The sequence below is a fragment of the Myotis davidii genome, unplaced genomic scaffold (genome assembly GCF_000327345.1).
Source record: "Myotis davidii unplaced genomic scaffold, ASM32734v1 scaffold663, whole genome shotgun sequence".
Classification (NCBI taxonomy): Eukaryota; Metazoa; Chordata; class Mammalia; order Chiroptera; family Vespertilionidae; genus Myotis; species Myotis davidii.
Window position 1 is genome coordinate 7,506,019 of NW_006295816.1, and position 15,029 is coordinate 7,521,047.

Consider the following 15,029-nt stretch of genomic DNA (forward strand, 5'->3'; position numbering starts at 1 on the left):
CTAACCTCACACACACACACACACACACACACACACACACACACACACACACCAATCTACAAGGTGACCTGAGAGTCCTTCATTTAACCTGTGGACACACTCCCTCCCTATAGTATGTGTATGTGTGTAGGGGGTGTGGTGGAACTAGGGTAGATGGGGGCGGGGAAGAGTTAATTCCTATGGTGGTGATAGAGAGCCCATACTGACACCAAAGTCCTTCCCAACAGTCTAGGGCTACAGGTAGTGGGAGTAAAACAGAGAGCAGAGATGGGCATTCAACCACAATCCTGCACCATTATGATTGGACAAGTCTCTTCCCTCCCCCTCCCCGCGCCCAGCAAACCCTGTATGGCCTCTTACACAGGAAGAGAAGTCTTGGGCTGCTTAACTTCCCCTAACTCACCCCTCCACCCACTTAATTCTCCTCTCCCAAAGCCAAGCTCTTTTTTTTCTCCTGATCCCACTACAGTATCAGAGAGAAATGTGAAGGGGTCCAGCTAGGGAGAGCATGGAGGGACCAGGCCTCAATCCTGCCCAGGAACTGGGCATTATTGCTATAGCAACTCTCTGAGCACACCTTCTGGTCTCGTGAAAGTGCCCAGGGGCCATCTGCCCACTCAGGGAAGTGAGGAGGTGGGAAAACAGTATTTCCTGCTTTACAAGGAGGGTCCATCTTAGCAGCCTGGTTTCCAGGACTCCCCAGAAGAGGGGATGGGAGCAGGGCATCATGGTTGAGGGCAATAACCTGCTCAAAGTGGCACAATTTGCAAAGCGATGAATTCTGGAGTTGAGACCATCCAGATGGGCTGACAAGCTCAAAAGCGGTGCCTTACAGTATTTTTTCTCACTCGGGCTGGGATGAGGAGGAGACATTCACAAATTCCTCCGTGAGGCTGGAGACAGGGGCTTGAGGAGTGGCAGGGGCTGCTTTCTCGGGCCTTTTCTCTTAGCTTCTGACACAGTACATTGGCTCCATGTGGATGTAGACCCCTCCGACTCTCCCTGGGAATATCTGTGCATCTCTAGATTATTTGAGAGCCTATTATCGTACTCTGAGAAGAATGCGGATCTTCCCCAGAGCAAACTGCCTCTGACTGTGGGCTAGTACAGGGAGCTCACTACAAAGAAGATCAAGGATCTAAACAGGATCAAGGATCTGCAACAGGATGCCAGGGACAGAAAGGAATAGTGGGTAGAGGTTAACACATGGGCTGGCACTTAACCATCCTGATCCAAAGACCCTGGGGGCCTGGCACATCCGGGGGGAGAAAGGACTGCGGGTGAGACCAAAGGTGAGCCATGCCCTGAGTTCTGGAGCCCGTGGGGTGCTGCTGGGACCCACCGACTGGAGCATAACACAGAGATGCCCCTCTCACCTCCAGGCAGGCTGCCCGTTGGCCCTCCTGCCATGGAGACCTTGGGCATCAGCAGGTGTCTGCCTCTGCATCATATTCGGAACCGGCGAGCTTGCCCAAGGGCATGTGGGTCAGGCAGCAGTGTGTCCAGGAGCTGAGGCCATCCATTCACTTGAAACTCCTCTTTGGTTACTTCTTCCTTGGGGTTGGCTTGCTCCTCCTTCTCAATCTGGTTTACAAAGAGAGACATAAAAATCCATGACCCTGGTAAGTGCTCAGTTCATGTGACTCTGAATTTGTAGACTACCTTTGAGGTGATTTGTCTTCTGGGAAATCGTTGGAGTCCCTCTGTTTAATTTCTCAATTCTGGTAGTACCTGGCTAAAATAATATTTTTTCCTAGAAAGGGTACTTTTTAAAGGTCCTTCTATTTTTATGTGCAACAACTATTGCTTTTCTATTTAATCACTGCAGATAAATTTTAAACACAGAAAAACGCAAAGGAAATCAAAATACCACCCCACTCCTATGGGGGGGGAGGGGAGAAACCAGTCACACTGCCCAGGAATGTAAAGACATGAGTGTACACAAATATACACATAGGGCATATGCACTCACATGATAAAATTGTGACTATACTGACATGTTCCCATTTTAATGGGGACCAGACTGTGTTCAAGAAAATAAACAACACCCAGGAAAGATATGAAAATGAGGCCCCAGACAAGCATTGTTTGCAAGCTTATTCTCCATAGCATATTAACTGCAATTCATTTAGACAGCAGAATTTTTTGTGACTACCTATGAAATGAGACAGTCAGTTTCAGATCATCATCAACGTTTTTCATTTAAAATAGAAAAAAAATAGCAAAGATGCATATATCAGAAGTGTGCCATACTTTTACACTATGGACTGAACTTATGAGAATCACAGCTTTTCCTATAATGTTATTTTAGACCTAAAATTCACATTAACAATAGCATTTTCCAAAACCCCAAATTATATATCAAGCTAACAACGCTGGTGCTCTTCAGACAGGATTAAGGATAAACGAAGAAACAATTGTTGAAATTTTCAGAGTGAGGCTTAGTAGCCTGGGAGGTTGGAACACATCCCTTGAAATGTGGGGAGGGAATCTTTATATTTTCCCGATTGCCTCTATGACCTCCGACAGGAAACAGCCTTTTCATATTAGAGCTCCACACAGATCCCGCCGAATATAAAACCCTGGATGAGCACAGTAGCATAGCAGCCCACAGGTCCCAGGCATCACCGTGCAGGTACCACTGCAATCAGCCACTGTGGCATCTTAGAAAATATAAGCACCTAGTTACGTGATTGGCACTTTACTGGCAATGGCAGCCACATCAATGGCACAGGGGATGGCCAAATTGTGCAGCAACAGCCCCTGAATTCGATTTCAACAAGTGAGAGCAACTGAGTTGAGGAGAATGGGTTAATAGTTAGGTTCAAATGGCACGATGTATCCATTAAGTAACAGTTCTAATACCATCCACCTACCTAGTCTATAAGATCCTACACTAAGTACTTTACAATGATAAATAGTGAGGTAGATAACATCCTCATTTTACAGATGGGAAAAAATGTGGTTTTGAGAGAGTAAGTAACTTGGACCGGCAGCAGAGCTCAGATGCAAACCTGGTGCCAGTGTCCTTGCCCTCCCCACTGCGCCAGACTAAGTGTATTTATAGGTCTTGTTCAGCCAATAACATCAGCTAAGCCCCGAGTCAGGCCCTGGAGACATGAGTGAAAGTCCCTGCTCCTGACTCATGTACATTCCAGCAAGGGAGATAGACTATATGGTGTCCGATATGTAGAAGTGGAGATACACCAACTGAGCCTAGGGAGGGGGTGGGCATCTGCTAAGCAAGAAATATGAAAGCTGTGCCGATGCTCCTAACCACTGCCAATCATGATGATTCTGCGGACACAGGAGAGAGGTTCTCTACTTACATGAAATAGTTTACGTATCATCCATATTGACCAACTCAAAATAGGCCCCAAATTCTAGTAGTGATTAGAACTTCTTTGTGTTTTAAATCCAAAACACATTCATGCCTATTCACTGGTTTAATGATAGAGCATGTCAATCAATGAACCATGAGGAAAGATTAACCATATCTTGAAAGGAGAATATGAAGAAAGTACAGGTATAAACCTACAACCCAACCCAAGTACCTTATCTGGTTGGGCTCAAGCCTTTGGACTCTAATCCCTTTTAGTGATCCAGAAAGCCAAATTGTCAAGGACCTAATCTTGTTAAAATAATTCTCTAAGAAACAAATATTCTAAGATAAATAGCTTAGGTTTGCATATGGTTAAGCATACAGATTAAAAATTAAAAAATAAAATTGTCTCTATTCATAGACAACAATATTGTCAATGTAGAAAATCCCAGTCTATCCCCCAGAAAAGGGTAGAATAAGTGAGTTTAGCAAGATCACAGGATACATGATCAATATACAAAAATCAATTGTTTTTATATACTACTAAAGAACAATTTCAATAGCACTTTTATAAACTATTTAGGTATAAAACAAAGTATGTGCAAGATCTGTAAAAAAAGCCTAAATAAATAGAGGGATATACCATGTTAATAGATTCAACAGTGTTACTACTTCTTCCCAAATCGATTTATAAACTCAACACAATCTCATTCTAAATTCTACCAAGATATATTGTAGAAACGGACACTAAAATATATATGGAAAAATAGAGAAACTTGAATTGCCAAAAACAATTTCAAAAATGAAGAACAATGTTAGGTAATTCACACTAATTGATTTTAATACTTCCTTTAAGGCTACAGTAATTAAGTGTGGTGATGTTGAAAGGAAAGATATATAAGTTAACAGAACAAAATACAAAGTCCAGAAATAAATTCACATGTTATGGCCAACAAATTTTCAACAAAATTGCAAAAGTAATTCAATGGAGAATCTTTTCAATAAATGGTGCTGAAACAATTGAAAATGAATATGAAAAAAAATTTGAACCTTAATTCATGCCTCACACCATAAAATTAACTCAAAATGGATAATAATATAAATGTAAAACCTACATTTTTAAATTTCTAGAAAAAAATCTTTGTGACCTTACATTAGGCAAAGAATTCTTACATATAATACAAAAAGCATAACTCATAAAAAATGATAATTTGGACTTTGTAAAATTTGAAACTGGTTCAACACAAAACACTGTTAGGAAAATGAGAAAGCAAGCCACAGGCTGGGAAACGATATTTGCAAAACATGTATTTGTATCTAGATAAATTTTATAATCTCTCAAAATACAATAATAAGAAAATAAAAACCCACTTTTTTAAATGGGCAAAAGATTGAACACACACTTCACCAATAAACGGTGGATGATATACAAGCTCATTAAAGGATTCTCAACATCATGAGTCATTAGGAAAATGCAAAATTACACACCTATTAGAATGGATAAACTTTTAAACACCATCATACCAAGTGCTGACAAGAATGCAGAGCACTGCACGTTGCTGGTCAGAGTACAAAATGATACAGCCACTTTGGAAAACAATTTAGCATTTTCTTATACATTTAAATATACAACTGCCATATGTCCCAGTCATACCAGTCCTAGTTACTTACTCAAGAGGAAAGAAAACTTATGCTCACATGAATGTTTATAGCAGCTTTATTTATAATCACCCAAAACTGGAAAAACCCTAAATCTCCTTCAACTGGCGAATGGAAAAGTATGATAGGTACATCCATACAAAGTACTACTATTCAGCAATGCAAATGAAAGAACCATTTATTCATGCAACAATGTGGTTCAATCTCAAATGCATTATGCTAAGTGAAAGAAGCCAGACTCAAAAGGCTCCATGCTGTATGATTCCTTTTATACAACATTCTGGTTGAGACAAACTATAGACAGAAAAAAGATGAGTGGTTTTCAGAAGCTTGGGGCTAATTGCAAAGAAGTATGAGAATTTTATGGGTGATGAAGATATTCTGTATCTTGATTGTGGTGGTAGTTGTGTGCATAGAGCTATTTTCAGAAAAGGTTGTGTATCTTAATAAACCTGACATGTGGGATGTGTGTGTGTGTGTAGGGGTGTGTATTACACATACATGCACATGCAAGACCCTGGAGGAGACAGGAGGAAGGAAGATCACAGGTGTGGCTGACCTGATCAGAAAAGCATGCTTTGTCCTCTGAGGCTGAGGGGAAGCATTTAAAAGCAGGTGTAAATCCTGATAAACGTGTGAGGGCTGGTGGGGCAGCTGGCCTGGAGAGGGACTCAGACTCACCCATTTGTGTCACTATAAGGCTTTTCCTAGCCATGCTCAGCAGCCACGGGCTCAGCAGTTGGGAAACTGCAGCAGTGCAGGTGAGTCATTAGTTTGATGTAAGATCAGGGATTTGTGAGATGAAGGTAACAAGATACAGGACAATAGGATTAAGGCTTTTGGAGAGAGGCTGGTTAACCATGTGGTCTAGGTTAAGGACATGTGACCAGGGAGGAGCTGTCAGACTGGGGGGACGCACAGCTGCCTAACCCAGGCCTCTCCATAGGAACTACCTATGATGTGTAAAGATGCTCTAGGGACCATCATGATGTGCAAAGGCCTGCTCCTGAATGGGAAGGAATTTATGATTTATGGAGAGCAGCATTCAGGAGTTCAGTCACCCAAACTCACAAAAGCAATAACGCAACCTGAGAGGCAGGCAGGGCAAGAGCCTGATCTGACAACAGAAGCTCAGGTTTCTTTCCTAACTCTGCTGTTCCCTGGGAAATGACTGGTGAACTTCTGATTTTGTTTAGCTGATAAGACCCAAGATAGATTACCAAGGCATAAACACTAGGTGTAATTAAGCATACTATATGCTCGGATGCAATTTTTCCACAAACATGTAAGAGAGAAGTTCTGTCTAAGACATGACTACAAAGCCAACTTTATTGTCTGGGGAAATGGAGGGAGGGCTCAGAAAAGGGACTGGGAGGGCCAGTTTATCCAATCCTGCACGAAAGGAAGAATGCTCCATGGTTTTCTAGAAGGAGAAAATTCAGAGTGAACATCTTGGCATCAGGAAGGACAAAGGAAGACAAGTCGTGTCATAGGAAATGTCTGGGATGTTTGGGTCCACATGACTGAAGAGCAGGCAAGCTACCTCCCGCTAACAGCCTGGACCTTAGCAGCTGGCCCCAACACCTGGTTCTAACAATGCACACTATCCAACCCCTTATAGTAATTGCTCAGGGAAGTAAGACCTAGCTTGTCAAGTATATGTGTTTATATTGCACTGAAATTCATGCACTGCGGTGGGGTGGGGAGGTCCCTCAGCCCGGCCTGCGCCCTCTCCCAGTCCGGGAGCCCTTGGGGGATGTCCAACTGCCAGCTTAGCACTGCTGCAGAGGCAGGAGAGACTCCCGCCAACGCCTCTGCACTCGCCAGCCTGGCTTCTGGCTGAGCCTATGGGAGTGTACTGACCACCAGGGGGCAGCTCCTGCATTGAGCCTCTGCCCCCGGGTGGTCAGTGCGCATCATAGTGACCGGTCATGACCATCTGAGCATCTGGACCAGGGACATGCATTATTTCCCTTGATTGCCAGAGCCTGGTTCAGTGCTGTACACAATGTCATGGCAAATCAGCTTGAAAATACATACAGAAATAAACGGGTCCTCCAGGCTTCCTGTGTGCAAGGTGCAATTTGGTACAAGATATGCTGTGAACAGATGAGTCACAGGCACACACAGCACTGCCCGGTGACTGGCCCCAGATCAGTCACTCACAGCCACAATGGTTTTCAGAAAACCACAGATCCCGCTCTCAGAAGTGGAGCCCTGAAGAGCTGCTCAGCCCAGGAAACTCTTTAATGCTTACACTTTTAGAACCATAATGTGTCACGTTCCACATCACAGTAATGTAGATCATTGATTTATGGGAGATATAGGTCAGTTTCTCAGGTGAGAATCTGTGACATGCTCCCCAGTTGACTCTTCTGCATATTAACTCTGTAAATACCATGTGACATGCACACAGGGTACTATGCTATGAGGTGCTGGGCTTCAGAGTAGACATGAGACTCTCCAATACAATGAACACCCACTATCAACTTATAAAATAGGCTCATTTCCAAATATTAAAAGGACTAAAAGTTGGGCTGCCATGTGTGTGGGCAGGGAGTATATGGGAAATCTCTGTAGCTTCTGCCCAATTTTGCTGTGAACCTAAAATTGGTTTAAAAAATAAAGATTTTTTTAAAAAGCTGACCTGCCTAAGATGATGCAGATGTGTCTTTTCTCTCTACATGGATCCCGCCTTTTACCCTCTATTCATCCCAACCTGACCACCTCTGTGCAACCTCGGTGAAGCAGGGCCCTGCTCCAGACTCCTATAGCCCAATGTACACTGACTGTGACAATATTAGGACATTTCTACCACCCTACACTGTGACCAGCTATTCTCTTGTTTGGTCCTAGTGAATCACACACACACACACACACACACACACACACACACATAACTGGCTGTTCATTGCCATGCCTCTTCCTACAGCGTGGTGCCCGGCACTCTGTAGGTATGGAACCAAATTTGTTAGATGGCTGACTGACTGAGTGAATGAATGATTGAGATTATCCCTAGCTGTTTTGGCTGAGTGGATAGAGTATCAGCCTGCGGACTGAAGGGTACCGGGTTCTATTCCAGTGAAGGGCACATGCTTGGGATGCAGGCTTGATCCCCAGTAGGGGGCGTGCAGGAGGTAGCCAATCAGTAATCCTCTCTCATCACTGATGTTTCTCTCTCTCTCCCTTCCTCTCTAAATTAAATTATATCTATATATAAATGAATGAGATTAACATTAGATGAAGTGTGTTGGGAGGAAGGACAAAATGGCTGAACCTCTGCTTTACACAAACCCAGATATTCCTTAGAGTGACCATTTCTCCTTCTCCGAGGCACAGGAATCCAGACTCTCATCTACTCAATCTGTTACTGTGGTCAGTACTCTGAACCGATAAATTGATCACTTCCAGTTCCAGTAGACCAAGGAAACCATGGAAACTGCCATCTGAAGTATTGTGTTGATGGCATGTATAAGGAAAGCAGAAGCCACACTAGGTCTTTCAAACAGAGGGGATTTCATGCAGGGAACTGATGACAGAGGTTTGGAAAGGCTGAAGGAGGGCCCTTGAGATACCCAGGTATTAGTAAACACAGGAAGCAGCTACTAACCTTAGGGCTGGGGAAACACAAGGGAAGAGATGGTGTTACCAGAACCTAGAAGCTTTGATGGGGGACCCCCCACGGCTGGTGCCTGGCCCTCTGATGGGGCTGCTGCGTGGCGGCTGCTTGGACTTCTGAGGGGGACGCTGCTTGGCTGGTGGTGGTCGGACCTCTGGACGGGGTCGTGGCTGACGCTCAGTCCTTGGAGGGGACCGTGGCTCAGACCTCGGAGGGGACCGTGGCTTGGCTGGTGCTCTGACCACCGCGGGGGGTGCAGCTGGCTGAATCTTGGGCCTCTGGGGGGACGTTGCACGGCGCCTGGTTCTGAGAGGGCCAAAAGAAGCTGGAGGCTGGAGCCATGGCTCTCCTCTGCTGCTTAAGGGATGCTGACAGGAGCTGGAAACAGGGAGGCAGGCCCTGCTCCCCCTCCCACCTTCCAGTCTCCCTCTAGCACCTTCCGATGGCAGAACCTAACCCGGATCCGACGGTCAGGGGACTGGGGGAAGAGCCGCCTGCAGAGTCCCAGCCCCAGCATCACAGAGTAGAGTAGAAAGGTAGGGGTACGGAGGTGGGGGGGTGGCTTGGAGCTGAGACACCACAGGCCAATGCCCAGCCCAGGTGCCGGCCCCTTACCTGGTCCTCTGGCAGGCACAGCAGATCCAGTCCTCTTCTTTCTTCTGGTAGAAGCAGCCACTTTTGCAGATGCTGTACTTCCGGTCCACAATCTCACGTTTGGAGTTGAGGAAGGTGAATGGCGGGCAGCAACGTATGCTGAACTGCTCAGAAAACTTCTGGTTCTTGGAGAGTCTGGGACCCTCCTTACCCGTTTTCTGACTCATCTCACTGGAAATCATCCATACGGGGGAGGGGGGGGGGACACAGGAACAGCAGGTCAGGTGAGAGAGTGTTCTACTCAGGGAACGCACCCCTGCTATTCCCAGAGCTGTCTGATGCAACAAAAACCCGAAATAGCAAGTTCCTACCCAAGTATGGAGAACAACTAAATTAAGGGTTGATTAATTTTTGTGTATTTTTTGTTTTCTGGAAATGGACTCTTTTTCCCATATGTTTAACGATCCATTTAACATAGAAAAAGATATTACAAAGCCAAACATTACTGAGCACCTAGTGTATGGTGGTTGCTTTACATACGTCGCCTCGTTGTTATACATATGGCGTTGCCAACAAACTGAAAATGAGAGAAGCTAAGAAACATGACCAAGTTCATAAAGCCTGTAGGAGGCAGACAGAGGATTTGAAACCATGCCTCTCTGACCCCCAAATCCTGTGCCCTTTGACCAGGCCCAGCGCTATCGGTGCTCCCTGTGCTCAGCCCTTCTCTCCCAGCAGCAGGGGGCCAGGCGCTGGGCCCAGACTGGACTTTGGGGGACTGAGATGGGCCCAGAGAAGGGATAGTCTGCATAGATGTGCATGGGTGCTGGGCTGAAAAAGACTGAAAGTTGGGGAAAGAGCTCAATGACGAAGGAAAGGTACAGAACGGCATTTGGAGACCTCGACCTCGCACAGTATGCATCCGCAGCAAGGACTTCCCCAGCAAGCAAGAAAGCTCACAGTGGGGAACTAGAATGTAAACTCAGAGAGGGTCCTGAGGGTAGAATGACAGACAGGTGCTTCCCTCTGTTCCTCCACCACCTGGCCTTAGCCGGTTTTAAAATCTACACTCACTGCTGAAAATAAAATATTTTGGATGAATGGAAATAATAAAAATTCTGCCCAGCTGGCGTGGCTCAGTGGTTGAATGTCAACCTGTGAACCAGGAGGTCACGGTTCGATTCCCAGTCAGAGCACTTATAGTTACAGCCCCCTTTATAGTTTATATATTTTCATCTTCTCTCGTTTTTCTTGATTAATCTTGCCAGAAGTCATCTCCTTCATATTCTTTTCAGAAGCAAACTCCTGGTTTCCTAGCTTATCTTTGCTCATTTTTTTTTTCTAGTTCATGAATTTCTGTATGCATTTATTATTTCTTTTCAGTTTTCTTTTCTTTTATGCTCTTGTTCTATTTCTCTATTCTAAAGGGAACCTGAAAGTCCTGGTGGCAAGGAGGAAGGGGTGGCTGGTCTAGGTCATGTCCTCTTCTGCTAGACTCTGCCACAGGGTACCTGTGTGGTCTCACCTGGCCCCTGGCATGAATGACACATTTGATTCAAATGCTTCTCACATAGGCATTTATGACTGTAACTTTTCCATTAAATACAACTTTAGTTACATACCACAAGTATTAACATAAATCATTTTCACTTCATTTTAAATATGGATGAGTTCTTTGATTCATCAATTCTCTTTCAAAATCTGTTATAAAATTTCCAAGTGTATGGAATTAATTTTGTTATATTGACTTCTAATTCTAATGCATTCTAGTCAGAGAGGAGTGTATATGATCATGACTCTTTGATATTTGTTGAGATTTTCTTCATAATGTCCTAGTATATATTCAGCGTTGTTCCACGTTCCACATGTGCTTGAAAAAAAATGTGCATTTTTGGAAACAATTTGGGATTATCTAGAAAAGATAAAAGTATGCACCAACTATAGTGTAGCCATCTATTCTTGGGCACAGCAGCCACCTTGGATGGTGGCTCAACCGTGAAGATGAAGCCTCAGGGTGGAGCACAAAGCCTGGAGGAGCCCGAATTCGTGGTGACAGTGGAGCTGCTGTTCCCACCTGGACTCTAAACCTGGACTCTTGAACACTGTACACCTTTACATGAGACAATTCCTTCTCAAAGTGGACAAGAGTAAAGGGAACCTGAAAGTCCTCGTGGCAAGGAGGAAGGGGTGGCTGGTCTAGGTCATGTCCTCTTCTGCTAGACTCTGCCACAGGGTACCTGTGTGGTCTCACCTGGCCCCTGGCATGAATGACACATTACCACTTGCCACTTGACCCCACCAAAGCCACTGGTCCCTACTCAGCAGCTTCCTATTGTGATCCAGCTGTCCTCTTAGCCCCTACACATCCGCTCCAGGTAACTTCCGGGTCCCACGCATGCTATGCACTACATATGGGGAATCAAGAGCCCTTTCTTGGGGCCATTGGCCTAGACAGCTCCTCCCAGCCCCCTCAAAAAGCTGTGTACTCACTCAGGGGATGAGGGCAGGCATCCTCCAAGGGCCTGCAATCTGTCCCACTATTCCTGTTGAAGTGTGTCAGCAGGACCCACCACACACACTTCCAAATCTGTCTGGACATTTCTACACCATACCACACCCCTCCCTGATCTTGAGGTTTCATCTGAAGAAAAGCGCGAACATGGCCGTCTGCCTCCTTCAGTTTCTCTCTGCCCCATGAACGTGCGCCACAGTAGACAGAATTCTTCCACAAACTCACCGGTGGGAAAGGCTTGAGCGAAGTTGGCCATGCTCCTTCCCAGGCCTTTCCTTCCCTTTCCCCACCCCCTCCCTATACGTGGCTATCACTTCTCACTGAAACCACACCGCAACCCTCTCTGCCTTCAAGTGATTGGGAATAATTGTAAGGAAAAGATGGAAGTAACCAGAAATTGGCATTTTCATAGAACAAGATGAAATGTCTAGCATTAAAAGCACTATTACTTCAAAACATGAAGAATTAACTTCAAGTGCTTAAAATATTTATAAATTTTTAATGAATTTCTATTAGATCTTGCCTCTATTTCACAATGTAATATTTATTCTCTGAAAATCAAAGCCCTTGAGAGCAATAAAAGCAGTTAACCTTTCATTTTCTGAGAGGAGTCAGAAATATAGTTACAGTAATAATGCAAGAATATGGGTGAAAATAGTAAATGGAATTTTACTGACTGGCAAGCATAAGGAGGCAGCTGGGATACGTGATTTAAAAAAAAACAAACAGACTTAATTTTGCATATTAAGAATCAGGGGATGGTCTTTCAAGACATTGCCAGAACAGAAAGAGTGAAGCATCCATAACTCTATGTATTTCTTAAAACCAGACTAGCTTATTAAAGGCGAGAATATGGGCAAGGGAATCCTAGCATTTTTATAAAAACACAATGTAAGCAGTAAGGCTTTGACTTTATTTAATTATTAATATTCTTATACTTGATTAATTATGGAAATATTAGATAGCTATTTGAAGAACAATTAAATATTAGGCAGCCATTTTTAAAGATGCTTATGAACAGATTATGCTGACATAAGAAAATATTTCTGTAATATCAAGTGAAGGCAGCAGGAAGCTAGACTATTTCTTTTTTAATATTTTTTTTATCGATTTCAGAGAGGAAGGGAGAGGGAGAGAGAGTTGGAAACATCAATGATGAGAGAGAATCATTGATTGGTTGCCTCCTGCACACCACCTACTGAGTATTGAGCTTGCAACCCGGGCATGTGCCGTTGACCAGAATCAAACCTGGGACCCTTCAGTCCGCAAGCCAATGCTCTATCCACTGAGCTAATCCAGCTAGGGCTAGACTATTCCTTGTATGTCATCAACTCCAGGGTCCAGCTGCAGCCAGTTGAGAGTCAGAGGCTCACCACATCAAGAGGGCTCCCAGCTTCCTCAGACACCTCCAGACGGTCTAGGACAGAAGCCAGGGTGGCCTCGGCAGGAGAGAGACACACACTGAGACCCTGCCTTCAATAGATGAGACACTGATGCTCTGGAGACTTCGAGCAATCTTAGGCCTAATTTTCAGGCTGGCAAAGACTCTCTGAATTGTTGGTGGGAGCTATTAAGACAGTTGTGACCACAGTGGACCCACTGACAGTGGAGGCCAGGTGACATATGCAAAAAATATACACAGAAAAAGACGGAAGGTAGATGCAATAGTAACACTCAGCCATTCATTCAAATACTATTGAGTGCCTACTAAGTGCCAATTGTGAATAAGACAAAGTAGGTGCCTATACTCATGGAGCTTGGGGAACAGTAAAGGGGACTCTAACAGATCATATTATGAACAAGGTAGTCAATGTCTAATTGAAGTGTGATTAAACTCCTGGGTGCTAGGAGTGAGGGGCTAGGGGAGGATTCCTGAAAAAGAAACATTTAACTTGAGACCTAAAGGATGCGTGGGAACCACCCGGGTGTAGGGGTTGAGAGAGTTGCAGACAGAAGGCCCTGAAACTTGACGTGCTGAGGAAACCACAGAAGGGGGCGCGGCTGAATATCATGTGGGCCAGACAGCCCAGGGCCTTGATGGTGAGCTAGTGAATAGGAAGAATGGGAAGGCACGGAAAGGTCTTGACCAGAGGAGGTAAATCTTCCTGTTCATGTTCCGGGAAGATCACTCGGGCTTCTGGCAATGGAGATCAGGAGGCAGAAGTGGAAGCGAGAAGACCAGTGAAGGAGGATAGGAAATTCACCTAGGGCAGTGGCAGTGAAGGTGGATCTTGGAAGTAAGACTTAAGGATGGATTGGGTGTAGAGTCCATTGGAAAGGGCAGGGCAAGGAAGACTGCCAGGCTTTCAGCCTGAGCAAACGCCTAATAGAGCAGTTTACTGAGATGGAGGAGATGGGGGAGGGGAGGGAGGGTATAGTGGGACCTTCATTTATTCAACAAATATTAATTGAGCATCCACTTTGTGTAGAATATATTAAAGCTGAGATGCTTATGAGGATCTAGTGCTGATGACTGGTCTGTAGTAGAAGCATTGGCCTAGGCCTCAAAGTTGCTAAGGACCAGAGTATAACATGAGCAAGGAGCTAGGCAGGAAGACCAACAATGGACAGGGCTTGCAGATGGATTAATGGCAGGCAGGAAAGAAGAACAAACAGGATTTCTCCAAGGAGGCATTTTATAATGGAAATAGATGAACTACTCAAAAGAGAGACAAAAATGAGAATAGATCAAAGACCCCAATTAGAATAATAACAGCAAATACATGTCAGGAGATACAAGCCTGACAAATTTCAAAGACTTCACATATTCAATTCATTTAATCCTCACAACCTCACAATAGCCCCGTTTTTGCACATGAGAAAGCTGAGGACATAGAGCTAGTAAGCGGGGGCCCCGAGATCTCAACCAAGGCAGACTGGTCACAATTTCTAATCTTGACACTATGCGGTTTCTAACAGTAGACATGAAGAGGAGGGAAGCAAATCAAAGATGATTTAATAGAACAAAAGATACTACAAAGCTGCATGTTAAAAGAGCTGTACCAGTAGAGAAGAAAATATATGAACACATAAAAATATAAGGTGCTAATAACCAGAATGTTTACAGAAAAAAAACTGTATTTTTTTTAAAAAAACAGGCAAATAATAAAAAAAGATAAATCTATAAAAGCCAGTTATCATATACCAATAGGCTTAAGTCTGTAAGATTAAAAGAAAGAGAAATAAAAGCAAAGAAATGTCAATTCATGCCCACTCCGACGGGCCCAAAAAAGAGGGGATGACGTTAGCAAAGAACAGGGAAAAGGCTGCCAATCAGTGTGTCCGTTGGGGTGCGGGGAGGGGGAGAGGGGTGGGGGGGGGGG

General features: G+C 44.4%; 1 protein-coding gene across 6 annotated transcripts in view; it reads right to left on the bottom strand.

The window, feature by feature from the left end:
- The window catches only part of MOBP (myelin-associated oligodendrocyte basic protein), a 29,413-nt gene that overhangs the window by 6,499 nt on the left and 7,885 nt on the right, over positions 1-15,029 (bottom strand). For 2 of the 6 annotated variants that reach the window (XM_006770539.2, XM_006770538.2), the window contains 3 exons: positions 9,216-9,425; positions 8,637-8,906; positions 1,377-1,584 (listed from right to left, as the gene is read on the bottom strand). In XM_006770539.2, coding sequence (XP_006770602.1) covers positions 1,545-1,584; positions 8,637-8,906; positions 9,216-9,421 — 516 coding nt within the window. In that variant the 5' untranslated portion in view covers positions 9,422-9,425 and the 3' untranslated portion in view covers positions 1,377-1,544. Of the gene's footprint in view, positions 1-6; positions 1,585-8,591; positions 8,907-9,215; positions 9,426-15,029 lie in introns of those variants that run through there. The other 4 variants (XM_006770542.2, XM_006770541.2, XM_006770540.2 and 1 more) reach the window with 4 other exon arrangements.